The 20,993-nt window shown below is 35.1% G+C and overlaps 1 protein-coding gene across 2 annotated transcripts in view; it reads right to left on the bottom strand.

Moving 5' to 3' along the window:
• CSMD3 (CUB and Sushi multiple domains 3) overlaps positions 1–20,993 on the bottom strand; it is an 857,474-nt gene that overhangs the window by 33,839 nt on the left and 802,642 nt on the right. For both annotated transcript variants that reach the window (XM_070391936.1, XM_070391937.1), the window contains 5 exons: positions 18,912–19,085; positions 16,632–16,814; positions 11,074–11,250; positions 2,886–3,065; positions 1,679–1,852 (listed from right to left, as the gene is read on the bottom strand). In XM_070391936.1, the coding sequence (XP_070248037.1) occupies positions 1,679–1,852; positions 2,886–3,065; positions 11,074–11,250; positions 16,632–16,814; positions 18,912–19,085 (888 nt within the window). The remainder of the gene's footprint in view (positions 1–1,678; positions 1,853–2,885; positions 3,066–11,073; positions 11,251–16,631; positions 16,815–18,911; positions 19,086–20,993) is intronic.

The following is a 20,993-nucleotide window of genomic DNA, read 5'->3' as shown; positions in this document are numbered from 1 at the left end:
GGTCCCAGTTTTACTAATTATATCTCTAGCACATTTTGAATTTAATGGCTATTTTCTCAGTGAGCATTATCAGTAGACATTTTAGCTTCAGCAACTGTTTCTATTGCTAAGTGATTTCATAACTTATTTCTGAATAATTTATCTTCTATATTTCTGCTGGGTCACTCATCTTTAAATCTTAACCAAAAAAGAAAGATGGGACATGTATCCACTTAAACTCCTCAATTCTCTCCCCACCCCCATCATTCCATCTGTTTCTATCAGCAGATTTTCATACACTAAACCGCATCTGCATGTATGCTTAAGCACTGGCTTGTTTAGCTTTACAAGCAACAACATGCTCATGTTTATATTCTTGTACATGTCTGCTTATGTACAGGTGCACATGTACAAAAAATTTTATAGGGCATATACCTACAAATAAGATTTCTGGGCCACTGACTCTGCACATCTTTAACTTTACTATATAGTAGCAATTAATTCTTCAAATGGTGTGTCAACTTAAACATCCACCAGGAGTGTATTTGCACACCTTCGTCAGCCACACTTGATGTCCAGTGTTGTTTTTCAATAAACCAATTTTGTTTTACTAAATAATTGTTCATATCTTTTGCCCATCTTCATTGTTTTGTCTCTTTTTGTTTCATGGAATCTTTATATGTTCTATACATTATTATTTTTCATGCATATTACATTATCCAAGTTTCTCATTGGTCCTTTCATAATGAGAAATGAAAACTTTTTAATGTACCTGATTGTTTTCATCTTTCATTTATGAGTGGAGCTTTTGCAACTTGTTTAAGAAATCCTTTCTTACTCCAAGGTCATATATATAGTCTCTTAATTTTAAAAACATTAATATTTAAGTCCTTCATGAATCTGGCATTGATTTACTATTTGGTCTGAGATGGAGATCCTGTGTGTGTGTGTGTGTGTGTGTGTGTGTGAAAATGAATTGCCTTGTTTGATTAACTGCAATGTTCATTCTTTCCCCCACTGCTTTGCTTGTTTCAATGTATCAAGTATCAGTTAATGATTCTGTGCTCTTTACTGTATTATGCTGCTTTACTTTCTATTCCTGCACCAATGCCACACTGTCTTAACTACTATAGCATCCTCAGTTTTGATACCCGCAGAAGACTGCACTGCATACCAGATACAGCAGTGCACCGAAACATAATTTCTAAGGAGCATAAACCTGAATGTAATTTTTGATGTATAATTATAATCATTATCATGGCAAATACGATAATAAGAACTCGATTTGATTAAACATGTAGAAGTGACATGAATTTATTGCAGAAAGAAATTTGGGGTTAAATTAGAACATTCAGCTGAGATACACTGGACTTATTAAAAAGAATAATTTTCTGGCAGATTCAGCTTGAAGGTTTCTATTTTGAGGAATAATTTTGAAGATCAAGTAAAGTTTACAAACAAATCAATTAAGCCTAAACTTTAGAGTTCAAGCAGAAGGCACACAATGGTTGGATGAAAAGTGGCTACATTAGTAAATACTGATTTTCCACTAAACTTTAGACATTGGAAGGAGTTTAACAATCTCATAATTATTCTGGCCAAACTTGAAAATTTTAAACAACAGTTGTAAACTCAGGAAAGTAGTTCTAAGAGAGTGAAAACAGGAAAATATAATTGTAAGTATGGAAATTATACTTACGTAAGCACTGTGGTACTTCCCCACTCCAGGTACCGTTCCCTACACAGGTCAAAACAGCAGGAAAGGAGAGCTCATAGCCTGGAGAACAGATGTAGCTAATACTAAAGCCCCAGTCGAAATTTGTTCCTTCCAACCTTCCATTAGAGATCTGGGGAGGAGTTGCACAGGTAACAGCTGCAATTACATTGAAAGCGATTAGACACAGCTGTGGAGCTATCCTGGGTATGGAAAATAAATGAATAAATATCATTAGGAGAAGCATATGTGCTAACTTAACCTTTTGAAGGATAATATGGTGTGACACGTTTTATTCTCCTGGTTGTATCCCTGAAACATACCCAGAATTAATCCCTCTAGAATGTGACTATTTCTTGATAACATAATGGCTACTGGTTGAGATTCTCTTATAAAATAACAAGCTGCCTGAGAGTGATTTTAAATTGACATGCACAAGATTTTTACAAACATGTGATACCTGACTATTTTGTCAGAGTCACTGGCCACTTTTCCCTTAGATTGTCGAATTTAAAAAACAACAACAACCAACACAACAATAGCCATCAAGTGTGAATGGCCTGTCTTTAACCACAAATGCAGAGGTCATATAATAGACTGCATTTTATTGGTCATGTCCCATAATAAGGTTGCATCTGATTGGTTAATTCTTGGAAATAGAAATCCTTATATCTAAGTATAGGCACCTAATTTTTTAAAAAGCCGCTTTGGAGCAGGTAATTACTATTATTATTTTTTTTGTAAATCAATCAAAATTATTACATCTATTTTTTTTCAGATTGACAAAAAATACAATCTATTTTTTTGGAATGCCACAGAATTTTTGTAATCAGTTTATGTGTGCCATGAAATAAATGGTTGGACATTGCTGTTCTAAATCATTAAGGTTATATTATCTTTTAAATATTCATAAGTTAACATAAATAGCAGAGTACATGATCTTTTTGTTGTTTGGGTTGCATTAAAGTTCAGTCACTACTCACAATAAAATAAAAGATTTTTTGAAATAGCTTTACATTCTATATATTATTATCATCTGTATGGTTTAAAAATAAAAACTGAAACAATCATTTTTTTTTAGTTTCAAAAAAGTGAAACAGTACATAAACACTATTTAATCTACTTTAAATTTGCATACTAAAAAAGGGACTATGCGGTAGTGATAACATAAATAATTAAGAAATTATTATACCTCTACAGGTTGGCATTACTCCACTCCATGTGCCATTAGTTGTACAAGTTCTGATTCTGGAACCATTCAATTCCATGGTATAGCCTGGCTGGCACATGTACGAAACATTGTGTCCAACCACATAATCATCTCCATATCTCAGTCCATTGGCTGGTACGCCTGGGTCTCCACAACTGATTACTATCAATATTGGATTCAAAAAGCAGATGGTTAATGTGGCATATATTTAATAGAGAAGAATAGCAAGCATATGGCATTCTTAATATATCAGTAGGGAAAATTAATTATCAAGTTAATTTTTAATCATCAAACATAAGCATACTTAAACCACATACTAGCAATTCTTGATTATGACCAGGTATGCTTATTACAGATTCTATACACATGGTTCAGAAATTGCCATTTAGACTTTGAAAAGGTTAAGTTAATATGCTATTATATTGTAGGAAACTGTGACACGGTAACCTCATTTAACATGTATTAAGTGATCATGAAGAAGCCATCCTATAGAATCAAGATTTTGAATATAATACTTAAAATCTATATTCTTATATATGGCTATTGAAGTTTCTGATTTAGTAGACTTGCTGGATTGAGGGAGTATTTTCTTCACATTGTTACTCAATTTTCTATTATAATAGCTTTTAACTAAAACAATGATAGGTGTAAAAATAATGCTTTTATTGAATAAATGAAAGAATGAATAAACTATAAAGTGTGAATTTATCATGTACAGGGTGGGATACATACTTTGGGAGGCTCAGTATGAAGTAAAAATGCTACAGCTAGGGATAGAGAGTTAAATTTCCCATTTCCACCAACTCAATGGCAACCCAGGTAAAAGAACAACCCAGAAAAAACGGGAACCTCTCTTCCGGAATCCACTTGCTTCCTGGATTGGGTGTGAATGATGGGCCTCCGTCAAGGCTTCTGTCAAGCGCTTGCTAAATATGACTCAGCAAGGCCAGCCCAGGGCAGAGATAGATGCTACCTACTCTGCACCGAGGCTTCATGAATACACCAAACTCTGACTTGCTCCATGCTACATCCAGGCCTCTCAAACAGGGTGGAGAACAAAGATGCAGGGTGAGCCTCCCCCTGCGGATGACAGGATGGAACCTCTGAGCAGAGCAGTGGTGGGAATGGAGAGGCCCGGCAGGGACAGGGGTACCAGGTGGTGGGGGGCAAATGGCCCATAAACCCAGCCTAGGAAGACAGGAGGCAGGGAGGCTGACAGAGTACATGAGCAGAGGCTCCAAACCCTCATCACATGCTCCAGTGTCCCAGGGGACTTCAGTTACAAATCACCCTTTCAAAGATAATATTATTGATAATTCTGAGACAGCCCAAGCACAGACCATCGGGTTCTATCAATTGAAGGTTCTATCAATTGTACTCATCCATAAAGCTGGCTCTTATTACGTATATTATCACCCAAAAACTTTCAAGAAGACTTAAAACAGCATAGAAAATAAAAGATCAACCCTACTATGTCATGTAAGAATAAGGCATAACAGAAATTATATATAGGCCACCAAAGCACCTGCTGTTTTGAGTACATGATTTAAGCATGATTTGGGCAATGAACTGGCTAAAAGCCATATAAACATGTTTCTCTTGCAGCTAAGAGAAAAGAAGAAAAAGAAAAAAACATACCAGCTTATACTTTTTCTTTTCTGGAGATAAAAGAAATGTGGCATACTTGCCTTTTACTATCATTTTTGCCTTTTGAATCTTTTTGTTTATGAAAGAGCATAAAATTATACCAGGTGAATCTGAGTTATATTCCCTCATTTTTATTTTAAAGTAATTCTTCCCAGAAATGTGAAAGTCTAGGGTTAAAAACTAAAAATAGATTAAATCATGGGAAACCTTAATAGTACTTTAATTACATTGTATTTATTAACTTACCATTAAAAATGACGAATCTCAACATTCTTTCATATTACTCTAATCTGTTGAGTCTGGGAAGTTTTTAGGACCAAGAAGAATGGCAATTAAATTCAAGAACAATATTCACAGCACTCCCCTTCTAGCCCTCAGAGCCCTGGACCCAGTTTGTTGAACTAACACTCTGAATGTTCCGATTAGACTCCTAAAAAGAATTTTGCAGAAAATGATTTTTGTCCTTTTGATTATTGATGATGAAAAGATTTTTAAATTATATAACTGAGTTGAATCTGATATCAAATCCAGCTTATTTACCAAAAAATATGTCATTTTATTTGCAGTTTCAAAATTCCTGAAAGTGAGTATACCCTTCAATTTATTTCGTGTTATTTTACTTTATGTTATTTTATATTTTTAATCTAGATTCCAATTAAGAGGAGGAAAATTAAAGAGAACACCCACAAATTGCTATTTTGTGGGTTGCGTTTTACAGACTGAATTCAAATCCTGGCAAGAAAGACCAGCTAACGGGGGCGGGAGGGGCGAAGGCACAGGAGCTGAGAGGCAGCCACCAACAGAGAGGACAGAGAGTTTATTCTGCAGAGGCACAGGCACTGGGAAAGAGTTCGGCGTAGCGAGGCAGCATCATGAGTGGAATTTGGGACAACAGCTTCAGAAGAATTTGTTTGGTGACTTTCTAAGGAAGCAAAGGCCAGTCAAAGAGGCAGTTTCCAATAGCAACGATCTTTGTAAACAGCACCTGCTCCACAAAGTCAATTCATTCATTACACCAGCTTGTTTTCAACAACAAAAAGAGGCTTTTGGTCTTTTCGAGCAAAACCTTAGAATAGTAGCTCTTTAGAGCTTTACCTTAAAATTCAGAGACACCAGTGCGTGACAACAGAGTGCTATGGTTTATTGCAAGAAAATCTTTTCTAAAGTCCCCAAAATCCTTAAGGACACAGCACTTACGTACACACATAAGCATACACACACACACACACACCAATAAACTCCACCAGGACAGATGTTTTGTCTTTTTCTACACTGATGTATTCTCACAGCCTCATCTAGTACATCATAAGAGGTAAAGTAAATACTGTTTAAAGAATAAATCAGCGAATAGAATGCATAAGGAATAATTAAATAGTTCAAATTCTCAAAAACAAATATATTATTTAAAGGTTTAAATTTGTTTTTGTCCTGGCTTATGTGGGTCTGGTTAGAGGATTGGCCCTTACACCTAAGGGTCATGGGTTGGATTCCCAGTCAAGGGCATGTACCTGGGTTGCAGGTTCATTTCCTGGCCCTGATCAGGCCCTGTGCAGGAGGCAATAAATTGATGTCTCTCTCTCACATTTCTGTCTGTCTATCTGTCTCTCTCTCTTCCCCTCTCTCCCTCCTTCCCACTCTCTCTAAAAAAAATAAAAGGAAAAAATATCCTTGGGTTAGAATTAACAACAACAGTAAAGAAACAAAAACAAACAAGTAAATCTGTTTTTATGGGAGGTATTCTCACTAGCTTCTATCATGTAATTAATGTCCATTTGGCATCATTTATAAGAAATTAAAGCAGATAAACCTCTATGCTAAAAAGAAAACATAATTTAGTAAATTAATTTCTGCCACCTCAAAACTTTAACTACTTAAACAAGCATTATAAATATGCATTTTTAAATAAATAAGATCATACTACCCACACATTTATAACGGAATTCATTTTTTACTCAATATCTAATTGATATTTTTGCATGTAAATACACAGATCCATGTAACATTTTAATGACATAATATTCTCTTACATGTATATACATGCAATACAATTCATGAAACCAAACCCCTGTGGATTAATGTTTGAGTTATCCCATTGTTTTCCTATTACAGACAATGTAGCAATATACATGCTAACTCAGGCATCTTATGCATTTGCTTTGCCAGGTTTCAAGCCCAGAATAAAATTCTACTACAGTAGAATGAAGTTCCAGAAAGGTGATCCAATCTCTCAATTCACAAGTTGGTTTTCTTTTTAGATCTTAGGGAGGGAGATTTTATTTACCTTCATTTTGGCACTATTGACATTTGGGACCAATTCATTCTTGATCATGTGAGGTTGCTTTATCACGAAAGCTACTTAGCATTGACCTCTACCTGCTAGATACTGATAGCACCTCCACTCACCTGCACTGTGAAGGCCAAGAATGTCCCCTGGCATTACCAGATGTCCCCTGGGAAGCAAATCGCCCCTGTTTAAGAACCACTGACTTAGCGATAGCCCTGTTCCCTTGAGGAGATTTAGATGATTTTTTTTTAGCTCACTTCACCCAGTTTCATGCTGGGATATCCCACAGCTTTCTCTTATGTGAAAATATCCCCATTTCCTTGGTCTATCTTCTAAAGAAAACCAAACAACCAACAAACAGAAAACTTTGAGAATTCTCAGGTTGGTAACAAAGATTCAGTGAGGGCCACTTCTGTGCTGACCGTCTGTAACAAAAGCCTTAGGCTCATTGATCACTGGATCTGAGAGAGTATATTGTACCTGACCCACATGACAAGACCTGCCAGACGCAGGGTGGTGATCACATTGGAAGAAGTTCTGGCAGATTTAAAAAAACTCAAGGAATAAGGGCACATATTTCGTTTTAGACCTGAAAGTCAACTGTTACTCCATTTGACAAGCCCTGTCCTCGGGCAGATTGTACCGTTTTCCCAAAACACTGCGAGCACTGTGTGCTTTGGTTCCGGAGGGGGTCTGCCTGTTGGACAGCACAAGGTAAGGGTCCCGGAGGGGTTTTTGTGCTGACAAAACAGAACAAAACAAAACAAAAACCCAGAAAACAAAAAACAGTAACAACAAAACTATATCTCTGAATGAGTATCTACCTGTCCTTAGTTTTTATGTATTTTCTTTCAGTATGAACATCACAGAAAATAACAAGCAAATTTTACAATTAGTGTACTGCCTGAGCTTCCTAGTATTATGGCAAATCTCTTTCCTTTCCAGTTTCAGTTCTGTGAATGTTTCTTAATATTTATAGTTCCTTTGTCAAAGTGTGCATGGTATTTGAATCCATGACCTTGATCTCATGATATATACTAAAAAAAAAAATGTTTTCATTGATTTGAGAGGAACAGACCAGGTTACCAATGCCATATGAAGCTTATAGGTTCGCATATATGTAATTGCTAGAAGAATTATGCGGTAAAGAGAGGTCACTTTTAGCTAAAAGTAATATGAGGAAGAAGTGTCCTGAAAGGCTTTTGCCAAATGGGTGCCATTTCAGCTGATACTTAAAAGGTATCAGTAAGAATTTTAGGGCTCAGATGGGCTGGTGTAGAAGGAAACCAGCAGAGGCTATTTGTTAATTGTTAAGTTGTTCAGTCTTGCAAAACTGAGACATTTTCAAAGCAAGTAGGAGGGCTTCTTTCCTTCAAGATGGAGAAATAGAGAAGACTTTACTCTCCATTTGAAATAACCTAAATAAATAAATAAATAAATAAATAAATAAATAAATAAAAGATAGATAGATAGATAGATAGATAGATAAATAGGACACAATATTAAAACAAACAAACAAAAAAAACAACATCCAAAAAACAGGTTTCAAAGGCAGCAAAGCACAGTGATCCTTGAGTGACAGGAAACCAATGAGGTGAGTCCTAAAGCTGCCATGTTGTACTGCTTTCAGAGGGTTTCCAGGCTGCAGCACAGGGAGCCTCCCTGCAGAGTCCACCAGCTTCCTGGTTGGAGACAGGACTTTAGAGCCAGGAGAGAATAAAGAGACAGTGCCAGAGAGGACACACACTGGAAGAGGACTCTGGAGATCCAGGGAGAAAACTCCTGAGTGTTCAGGGCTCCCCTCAGCCCCGCCTGCACCCTCTCGCAGTCCAGGAGCCCTCAGGGGATGTCCGGCTGACGGCTTAGGCCCACTCCCTGTGGGCCTCCTTAGCACTGCCTTGGAGGCGGGAGAGGCTCCTGCCACTGCTGCTGCGCTCACCAGCCATGAGCCCAGCTTCTGCCTGAGCGTTGATCCCCCTGTGGGAGTGCACTGACCACCAGGGGGCAACTCCTGCGTTGAGTGTCTGCCTCCTGGTGGTCAGTGCATGTTAGAGCAATCAGTCGTTCTGCCATCAGGCCAAACCTGGCTTTTTGACATCCCCCAAGAGGTCTCAGATTGTGAGAGGGCACAGGCCAGGCCAAGGAACCCCACTGTGCATGATTGGGGTTGGGGAGGGACTCAGGAGGTTGGCCATCCATGGAAGGGCTGCCAGAAGACTCCAGGGTGTGTCTAACCCGTTTCTCTCAGTCCCTATTGGCCGGACCCCAGCAGCAAGCTAACCTACTGGTTGGAGTGTCTGCCCCCTGGTGGTCAGTGCATGTCATAGTGACTGGTTGACCAGTCAACTATCTGCATCCTGGTGGTCAGTGCACATCATAGCAAGCAGTTGAGTGGCCTTAGCATATCATTAGCATATTACCATTTGATTAGTTGAACGGCCGACCGAATGACTGGACACTTAGCATATTAGGCTTTTATTATATAGGATGTGGCTGCTATGTTCTATTCAATGCTTATTTCAACAGCCTCTTAGCCATAATTTGCCTTCATCTTTGAAGAGACACAATGCACATGGAGTATCCCAATAGCCCTGTCGTCACACACAATTTGGTATAGGCAAGATATTAACTACAACGAATATTCTCCAGAATTACAGACATGACATGCCATTACTCTGATGACATCCTCCTCTGAGTAGATGCATTTGAGCCACACATTCAGGATAAACAAATACAAAGAATTCAAAGAAAAACAAACAAACAAAAACAACTGATAGTTAAAAGGTACCAGTAAGAACTTTAAGGCTCAGATGGGTTGGTGTAGTATAAAACCAGCAAAGCCTATTGGAGATGAATCATTAGCCCACAAATCAGGTTGAACATCTCTTCATATATCTATTGGTTTTTTGTATGTCTTCTGGAAAGAGGTGTCTGTTCAGGTCCTCCGCCCATTGTTTTGCAATAGAGGACTGGATAAAGATGTGGTACATACACAATGGAATGCTACTCAGCCATCAGAAAGTATGAAATACTGCCATTTGCAACGTGGATGGATCTTGAAAATCTTATGCTAAGTGAAATAAATCTGTTAGAAAAATGCCAAGAACCATATAATTTCACTCATAAGTGGGATATAAAACTGAAACTCGTGGACACAAACAGCAATGTGGTGGTTGCCAAGGGGAAGAAGGTGGGGGTGAATGGGGTCCTAATGTATAGCGACAAGAGATTTGACTTTGGATGGTGGGCACACAGTGCAGTGTACAGATCTTATAACATAGAAACCCACACCGAAACCTGAATGATCATATTAACCAATATCACCCTAATAAACTTAATAGATAGATGATAGATAGATTGATAGATAGATAGATAGATAGATAGATAGATAGATAGATAAAGTAAATAAGCCTAGTCAGGCCCTGGCCAATGTGGCTCAGTTTGCTGGAACATTGTCCCGTACAGCAAAAGGTGGCAGTTTGATTCATGGTCAGGGCACTTACCCAGGCTGCAGGTTCAATCCCTAGTCAGGGCAGGTGCAGGAAACAACCAACCAATGTTTCTCTCTCTCCCTCTCTTTCTCTCCCACTCTCTCTATGATCAAGTTAAAAAAATAAAAACATAAAAATAAATACATAATAAAATAAAAAACAAAGCAGTTATTGATATGTGTTAGATTGGCAAAATAAAATTGCATTCTTTGTATTAATCTTGGTTACTGCTTATAATTCATCTCTATTCTTAAGATGTTGTTAAATTTCACTTAATGTCACTAATTTTCTGTGATCCCTCTTTCCTCTGCCAAGTAATTCTTTTTTTGTTAATCTTCACCAGAGAATAATTTTCCACTGATTTTTAGAGAGAGTGGGAGGGGGAAAGACAGAGAGAGAGAGAAACATCCATGTGAGAGAGATACAATGATTGGTTGCCTGCCACACGCACCCCCAACCAGGATTGGGGATCAATGTACATGCCCTTGACTGGAATCAAACCTGGGATCCTTCAGTCCACGGGCTGACACTCTATCCACTGAGCCAAACCAGCTAGAGCTGTGAAGTGATTTTTAAAGTCACTAGTATAAACTCTAACCATAGAATACTATCATCTTTTAATATGAAATACAATACAAATATTCAATATCTTGCATGGTTTGATTGACTACAAGTTACACATATAGATGAATATACTCAAATAGTTTCACATAACTAATGATGTCTAAAATATTGAGAAGAAACATACTTGTACAGTTAGGCAAAGTTCCAGACCACGTTCCATTGGCTGTGCACTGTCTAACTGAAGGTCCAGACAAGATGTATCCCTCCATGCAGGAATAAATTATCGAACTGGAAAATGTTGTGCCATCAATCCGAAAGACCTTTCCATTGGCTGTTGTTCCTGGGTTACCACACTGTACAGCTACAAGAGAGAAAAAAAAAATAATAGTTAAGAGTATTTATAAAAATATTATAATTAGAAATCTCACAAAAAGTTAATGACTGATTTTTTTAATTATCCAAAGGAGCTATAAAATCCTCTAAAATAAACATTGAATTATCTTTTACAATGGTTGAAATTCAAGATAAATTTACATTAATTTTATTAGTTTAATTACTAGAATACAAATCAGACAACAGCTATTTTTTAAAGTTTTTGTTAGTAGCTATCATAAAAACTTCAGAAAGTAATTACTCGAGTGTTGCCTATGGGTACCACAAAATCTTTCAAGGAATGATTACAAGAATCTCTGCCTGAAAAATAAATAATGTGAAATGGAAAGATATGAAAGAATGAGATGCAACAGAAATTTACTATATAAGAGAACAGGTATAAAATAAACAATTTAAATATTTTAAGAATCCATGTATATTTTTATTTATATAAGCATATAACTGATCTGAATTAAAATTGTATAATATCTATTTCCAGACCAAGGCATACAAAAAAAATAGACCGAATAAACACAAAATCTAGAAATGGTTTTCATTAAGTTTTCAACGTATCATAAACAGGAGTCACAAACACAATACCCCCTGTATTACTCTCTGTATTATGTTTAACTATTTGCCATCAATACCATGGTAAATTTTTAAAATATCGTAAAAGCGAGCCTATGTCACTGTATTACTACATTTTGTTGTAACATAAAAGTTTAAAGTTATCTCTATGACTATAATGTGTAATTATAGTTTCCGATCGTACCATCTATATCACTTGCGGCATCTAAAATATTTAATTTTGCCTATCCTTCCTTTACAGTGGTGCTGCATGTTTCTCTGTGTGTGTAGAGACAGGAGACTTACACATTTTATTTTTATTACTATTTTTTTGTTGTTAATCCTCACCTGAAGATATTTTTCCACTGATTTTTAGAGAGAGTGGAAGGGAAGGGGAGAGATGGAGAGAGAGAGAAACATCGATGTGAAAGAGATACATCAATTGGTTGCCTCCTGCAGGCTTACTGGGATGGAGCCTGCAACCGAAATACAACCCCTTGAATGGAATCAAACCCACCACCCTCCAACTGGGGGGGGGGGGGGGCAACACTCTATCCACTGAGAAAACTGGTTAGAGTGGAGACTTACACATTGTAAACAATTACAATAAAATCAAACTCTAGATAAAATTTTCAGAAGAACATATGACATTAAAAAAAGTTTGCTTCTGTTGTTCAGAGTAATTATCCTCTTCTATAGTAGCATCTGCCTAAAATAACAATCCAGTCATTATTTATTTATGTGTCATGATCTATAATCTTGAAACAATCCAAGTAGGATTTGAAAAATATCATCCTTGTTTTCAATGTCAGGTGATTTGCATTTTGAAATAGGGACCTCAGGCTCAGTCCATTTTTTTGCACTTAATAGAAATTGAGAACTTCTCCATATCTGGTTTACAGATATGGACAAATAACACTTCCACTTCTGTCCCCTTGTCTCTAATTTCTCCATGCTTAGTAGACACATTTTTCTTACCAAGAGAATTATTTGAATTAAACACAAGTAAAAATAACTTTAAATGAAGAGAGGTAAGTGCATCGCCTATCATGAGTGAGGGCTGAAAACTCTGTGGACACAGTGAAAAGAAGCAGCAAATACTTCGCTTCTGTAATGCAGACATTTTGAGGGAAATGGCTTTATTGATACCTGTGAACACAGGCCCATTTATGTTTAGTATCAGCTGACAATGCCATCTCTCTCAGAATAATTTCCCAGCTGTCAGTTGACCTAACCTAATATAAAAGACATGTAACATTCATTGATAACTCACTATGATAGCCACATTTTCAATATTCTTAACCTCACAACAAATACTATGAGTTGATATTAATTTCAACACCATGTACTGGTTGGGAATTGAAGCACAGAGAGAAAAAATTAGTTCTCCAAGGTCCCACAGCTAGTTCATGGCACAGTTCCATCTAGTACAAATTCCTCAGAAGATTCCGATAGCATATAATAAAAGTATTGGATCTTATTCAGGCTAGGAAATGGCTCAAACATAATATATTTTTGTCAATCGATTATTTTTTGTATCCAATGCATGATAGAAAGAGTATTTTATATTTGCCTTATATATTTCTAGAGAAAATTTTTTAATTAGGGGACCATTTTTTTCTTTTTATCAAGGTGACTTCTCTGAAAAGACAAAAATAAATGGAAGCATAATGAAGAAATTAAAGGTCCTTTATAAATAAAGAAATAAGTTGATAAAATATTTATATAGCTATATATAAAATATGAAAACATATTCATTCTGATGTGTATTTTAGGCACCGTATAAAGCAGAGTATATAATAGTGAAATATTACCATTTTTAAAAACACAACTATGCTATGCATGCTGTTTTATAATCTCATTCTCCTTACTTAACATAACAACTAGGGCATCTTTCTTTTATAAAGTTCAGTAACGGGATAGTTTTCCATTTTATGTATATTCATAATTTACCTATCCAATCCCCTATTGATAACCACAAAATTTAGTTTTATTTCTTTATCATTTTTTGTTATAATATACTCTAGCTTATTAATATAAGTGTGTACATTGGTTCTATTTTGAGATAAATTTCTGAGAGTGGAAGTTCTGGATAATTTTCATTTTTGAAATATATTTTTATATAGAGTTACCAAAGATATTGTCATAAATCACAGTTGGATCAATAATGTAGAAGTTTGCCTGTTTTCATACATCCTCATCAATGCTATGTGCAATAATTGTTAAAAAAACCTTGTCAGTTTGTAAAAAAATGATATATTCTTTACATTTGCCTGTTTACATTAAAGTAAAATGTTTAACACATTCATTTGATAGTTTTATTTTCACATGTGTTTTATCCATTACATTATAGGAAAGATATAGTTTATGATAAATTACTAAAGTAATATAATATTTCAGAGCATTTGGAAAAATAAGAATAAAAGTACATCAAATTTCACCACTCTGTTCTATCATATTTTGTGTACCACCTTTTATAAACTTTCTCTCAAATGAATGTCATTCCCCATGATTTTAATAGAGCAAACTTTTGAATCTTATTTTTAACTAAGTTTTATATGATTTACATTTTCTCACATTGATCCATGGCCTTTATTCTAATATCTCATTGACTATTTGCACTTATGTCATATGGATATACACTTGCTTATGTAATATTATTTCTAGTATTGTTGATACTAGAAAATGTGGGTGTTGTTGAGTCGAGTTCTTGTCTCGTGAAAATCAAAGCATGAAGTTGTGGACAAAAACAATGAACGGGAGCAAAGTTCATTGGGAGAAGCCAGTCCTGGGAAGGTGTAGCTCAGGTTCCGGGAGCAGCCATGTCCAGAGCTTCCTTTTCATGTTAGTAGTTTAGTATCCAAGCTAGTTAAAGGCTAATAGTCCAGGTGTGGAGGCCCACATGGCCATAAGCCACGTGGATGCAGGGATGTGCTCCCCTGCCATAGGAACGAACGTCAGGAACCCATCGTTTGTCAGGGAGAAGAGAGAGAGAGATTTAATTTAGGGCGGGTAGTCTTGCTAGCTCCTAATTGGTCTTTTCAAATAATTCTATCTTGGCAATATCCTTTGAGTTGGTTTATACGCCTTAATGCCTTGTGATTGGTTATTTGCACGCTGCCTGTCTTACATTTTAAAGTTCCTGCCTCTTGTGAGCACTTTTCCTCCCCGACCCAGCTGGGGTACCTTAGTCACTCCTCCTAGCTGGGTTCCCAGTTCTACTTCCTTTCCCATGGTCCCACCCCATCTACCTAGCTTCCTTCTGTCTCCTCATTGTTGAAATTATTTCCTGTTGTTGCATATTTTAATCAATTAGACATAAAAGTTGCAACTTTACTGTTATGTGTTTTTTTAAATATTTTAATTTTCTGTAGGAAAGAAATTCTCAAATACCAGTTAATAAAACAAAGCCATTTACATTCTATGAATATATACACATCTTTGTCAAATTAAATTTACTATAACAATAACAATACCTCTAGAAAAGTTTTTAAAGTTCTAGTTTTGTTGCATATACATAAGAATTTCATATTAAAAGAGGTAAAATGATGTTTATAATTTTCTGATTAGTAGATATATTAAATATTTCTCGATAGGTTGCATTTTTTGCTCTTCTTTATTTTCTGTTCATTTTCTTTGTCCATTTATCTACTAGAAACTTTTTCTAAATTATTTGTATGAGCACCATTTATGATAAAAATATTCATTCTGCTATTTTTAATCGTTTCTTGTTCTTTTTTATCTATGAAGTGCATTTTACAGATAAAAAGTCAGCACCAGGTTGTATTCCATCTAAAAACTATTTTGCAGTTAAGCTGAACAAAGGGCTAGCTTCCTCATGTATGACACCACTATAGAGACTTTGCCTTTTCAAAGTCAGTTTGAGTAATAAAGTGAATAGTTAAGTCTTCCTGTCTTTTGCTCAACAACTTTCTCCAGCAACTCCTTTCCTATAATAGCAACTGAGTTGTAATGCTGTCTGAATTAAGATTTCTAAATTTGGTCCATTTTAAAAAAGGATAACTATCTTTCCTAGAATATGGATCCTAGTTTTAAACACAATAAAATGTTTCTGAAATGCAATCAATCAAAAAATGTCAAGAAATTCTGTTGGGAATTATTTCCTATTTATAAAACCAATACATTTTGATATGATATTAAGTTTCAAAGATACCTCTACACGTTGAGTTTTTACACTAAAATTATCTTGAAAAGAACATTTAAATTATAAGAATAATTTTCCAGCAACATTTCATTTTCTATCCATTCTTGTAAAGACTTAACTATGTTAAATATGTCAGTCAGAACAATTAAAAATTTTATTCAAGCACCCTACATTTAAAAAATTCTAGTTTCAAACAATGTAACCTATGCATAAAAATCTCATTTATAGTTAGGCATCTTTATATCTTTCCATTTCTACAAACCTAAAAACTAAAATACATCTGGAGTAAGGTTGATGTAAGAACAACCAATTGCTTTCCCCAAAAGTGTCTACAAGAGAGCACTGTGATACAGGGGAAAAATAAACCTTTTTAAAAAATATGTTTAACTTTTCAACTCAGATGTTTGCTAAGATGTGAACAATGTTTATCTATAAATGACCCATCAGAAATATTTTTTAAAAATTATTACCTATCATATATAGGATGTTGCCAGTAAAACTGGAATACTCCTGCTTTTATTCCATGGTCGGGGACACTAAGAATTGGTAAGAGTAATTTCAGTAATACTAACAAATTGAATTTGGGTACACATTAAATTCCAGCAATTTCAATACATTTAATTTCTGCTTGAGTTTACCTTTGCATTCTGGCTGCCTTCCAGTCCAGCTGCCATTGGCCAAACATGTTCTTTCTTCTGAACCATGAAGGATATAGCCAGTATCACAAGCAAAATGTACAGAACTTTGGGTTCTGAAATTGCTTTCCTGTCTAGAACCATGACCAGGGGTACCCGGATCCCCACATGTACCAGTAGCATCACCTGTAATTCAGTACAGTACAAGTTAATTTATTTCAATAAGCATTTACTATGTTCATGTTTTTGTCCAATATTCTTATAGGCATGGATTTTGTGCAAGTTGTTTTTAACATGGTAAGTTGACTGGGTAGAATCATATTCATATTTCCCATCTGAGTCCAGTCATAAGAAAAAGCCTAAGTGAAAAAGAAAGTAGTTGCAGAGTATGGTATTATTTTCCTTAGCAGTGATATTTAGATCTATTAAATAGGTTAATGTCATTTCGTTAGTACTTCCAGAACTTGGTCAATAATCAGGTTATTGGAAGATTTATAACTGACAGTTCTATGTTTGACAATGGGTTTACAAAACTAAAATTAAAGAACTGGATTTGGTAATTTTCATGTGTCCTTCTCTGAATTTTCTAATTACTGACAATCATTTTATTGTTGTTAAATTAGGATTGTAATGTACCAGAAAATATTAATGTTTCATACAGTATTTCCTGTAAATTAAAATTTCACTCTCTAATTTTCTCTACCAATGACTACTGACCGATCAAGATAAATGAGCTGCATAAATCTCATATATGAAATACAAAAATAAATTGCAAATAATCAAAGATTAGAAACTCTATGTAAGTTCTAATAAGGATTTTGTTCGTGACTAGGTGTTCACCTTTTTATGTTAGTGTTAAGAATTTACTTAATCCCTTATCATTTCTTAAACAATTCTAATCAAAATTGCTGTAGTATCGGTATTGAGAGAGAGAGAGAGAGAGAGAGAGAGAAAGGGAGGGAGGGAAGGAGGGAAGAAGGAAGGAAGGAAGGAAGGAAGGAAGGAAGGAAGGAAGGAAGGAAGGACGGAAGGAAGGAAGAGGAAGAAAGAGAGAGATTCTTAAGTACTGGAAATGCTCTCTTTCTGTCTACATGCCTTTTGACAAGCCCTGTGTATTTGAAATCCTTCTTTACACTTCCTCATTTTCATGAGATGTAATATTAACAACCACACAAACTTTAAGATAAGTATTACACCTTTAAATATCTATGTACAATTTATTTTTAGCAATTTAGCAGCAATTTCCAAATACATTGAGGTGTATATATGTAATGGTATGTGACTATGTATAATCAGTTATCTGATAGTTTTAGAAGTCTATAGATTACATTTGAAGTCCCATAAAGTTACTTCATAGATATTAACCACTAGTTACAAGGAGATTCTGAAATAAAGAACCCTACATGCAAAACAATGTAAACAGAACTCCTAATAAGTGTTCACCATGCTCTCCACAGATATATAATAATATAAACATAATTGAAATACTATATAAAGCAAAACAGGCAGAAAAATAAGCACTACTATCTGGTTAGTGGAACAAATAGGGATGATCAAATAGGAAGACATCACAGATATAAAACTTAAATGATATTTTGAGAAAAGTTTTAGTTTAAACAGCTCAAAAAGATTTATCAAACACTCACTCTGCTAACAAATTATTAATTAAAAATATCCCTCATATTCACTTATTTTAAGATAGTAATAACAGAACAATGTGGGGCTATGGAAGCTCAGAAGTTATATGTTGCATGTTAGTAAAAAAGAAAGTTAGAAAAGATAAATATCTTTCATAAAACTTGGCTTAGTTTAATTGAAGAAAACATTTAAGTCTTTCTTTTAAAGTATGCTATTAAGCAACCAATTGTTTAAAAAGTTTAATGGACACAAATTCTAACAGAAAAATCACTGAAATAACATCGCCTTCTGGGAAAAATTTTATTTGCAATCCACTAAAATAGAATAGCTACATAAACTTCAGTAGCTCACCATTTTAATGAACAAAGCACTTTACACAAAATAGCATTCTAAAACCAGTAATTCTTTACATTAGCCACAAAACAATTCAAAACATATATCTGTCACTCATGATCTACAGGATTAGAATTAATTTAGGCTCTGAATTTATATTACCTTAAGTATTACAATAAATGTACAAATAATGTTATAGCTTCTCTCATATTTTTAGAAAACAAATGTAGTATTTTTATCTCTTTTGTGCATATATTTCTAATAATAATAATGTAATTTCCAACACACATTGTCCAATTTTCTAAGTGGTACCTGAACAATGAGGTTGTGATCCACTCCAATGGCCATTTAACTGGCAGGTCCTTGATGAATGGCCTAGAAGGCTACGCTTTCCTGTGCAGGAATAGTGAACAGTGGACCCAAAGGTATACTTCTCCCCAGACAGGACTGCATTAGGAGGAACGCCAGGGTGTCCACAGTCAATCACTACAATACATAATTATTGGATATAAAATTTTTTTATATCTCCTATCGAACAACCTGCACCAACTTTCTACAAAATAAACCAAAAGTGAATAATCTATTTAAGTATATACAACCACCAGAAATCAAACATCTATGTGAAACCTGTCTTTAAAAAAAATGAAATGGAAGTTGGAGCTATAGGAGCAATTCTGGTATGCCACTCACTGTGAGCATGAGTTTCACAGGAACAATGTAAGTAAGCATAAACGACTGAATGAGCATAAGTCTGCATGTACGGGGGTGGTGACTCTATGTTCATATGCACGTGTGCATGGATTTGAAGTACATATGTGCCTAAATAAGGATGTGCAAATTAGTGAGAAGAGTATATGTGGGTTGGCTAATTAAGGGCATAGGATGCTAATGAGATTTAAAATGAGCCTCTACAGCAATTAAAAAGGAAGAATTTTGAGGCTGAATTTTCTTTATAATGTAGAGGTAGTTTGGGAACTTACTGTATCTCCCTTTATTTATTTTTTATTTTTTTAAAAATATATTTTATAGCCCTAACCGGTTTGGCTCAGTGGATAGAGCATCGGCCTGCAGACAGAAAGGGTCCCAGGTTTGATCCTGGTCAAGGGCATATATATATTAATATATTTTATTGATATTTTACAGAGAGGAAGGGAGAGAGTTAGAAACATCGATAAGAGAGAAACATCGATCAACTGCCTCCTGCACACCCCCTACTGGGGATGTGCCCACAACCAAGGTACATGGCCTTGACCAGATCGAACCCTTCAGTCCGCAGGCCGTCACTCTATCCACTGAGCCAAACCGGTTAGGGCTGTATCTCCCTTTGAAACAAACTTGAAAAAATACTGAATACAATAATACTCTAGAATATTAAATAGCACACAATAGACACAAACTTAATAAATCCCACATTATCAGGGAGTGCTATGAAACAAAGAAAGGCAAAAAAGTATATGAGAGCTATGAAAATCTGAAGTTCATGTTTCCATGTCCTACAAAATATTTTAACTTGAATGTTATAGCCACCACACAAGGCCAAGTAACTAAATTAATGAAGCTATTAGACCAGTGAGTGCACAATAAGAAAGTCAAATGCACTTTAAGAAAAGAAATAACAATTGACTTAATTATTTGCATAGAATCTGAAATTTAATAGACATTGAATAAACTTCTATTTATTAATTAGTGCATGAATGGTGCTACAATTTTTTTAAAAAAATCCCACCCCATGAAGTAAGGGCCTCTAAATAAAATATGACCATAAAATATTTTATAATTTAAAAATTAAGCATAATCAAAAATTATTTGTACAATGACTTTTTTATTTTTTTCATAGAATTTTTTCCTTTTTCTTTTTTGTGCACAATGACTTTTCAAAAAACATATTTATATTGATTTCAGAGAGGAAGGGAGAGAGATAGAAAAATCAATGATGACAGAGAATCATTGATCGTCTGCCTCCTGCATGCCCCACCCTGGGGATTGATCCTGAAACCCCAGCATGTGCCCTGACCAGGAATCGAACTGTGATCTCTGGTTCATGGGTCAAAGCTCAACCACTGAGCCACGCTGGCTGGGCCACAATGACTTTTTGACACAATACTCGTTCAATCTATAAAGTTATCTTTCCTATCATGTCCAAAATTCACCAATTCTTTGAGAAACTTAGCTATACTTACTGAATTCCTAGAATTTATGTTCACTTCCCTATGTCCTTACATAATTTTTATTTATTTCTGTTAAATTATTTTCACTATTATATCACTATAGATATGTGAATATCTGGTATAATTTATCTTATTTATATTCTACAACTCCAACATAACATTTAACAAAATATACTCACTAAATATTCAATGACTTGATTTTATATATTAATACTTACTGCATCCA

Source organism: Myotis yumanensis, unplaced genomic scaffold, assembly GCF_028538775.1.
Source record: "Myotis yumanensis isolate MYYU_CA2020_CCGP unplaced genomic scaffold, mMyoYum1.0.hap1 SCAF_15, whole genome shotgun sequence".
Classification (NCBI taxonomy): Eukaryota; Metazoa; Chordata; class Mammalia; order Chiroptera; family Vespertilionidae; genus Myotis; species Myotis yumanensis.
Note: the sequence above shows the minus strand (reverse complement) of the source record. Positions and strands in the feature narration are given on the sequence as shown.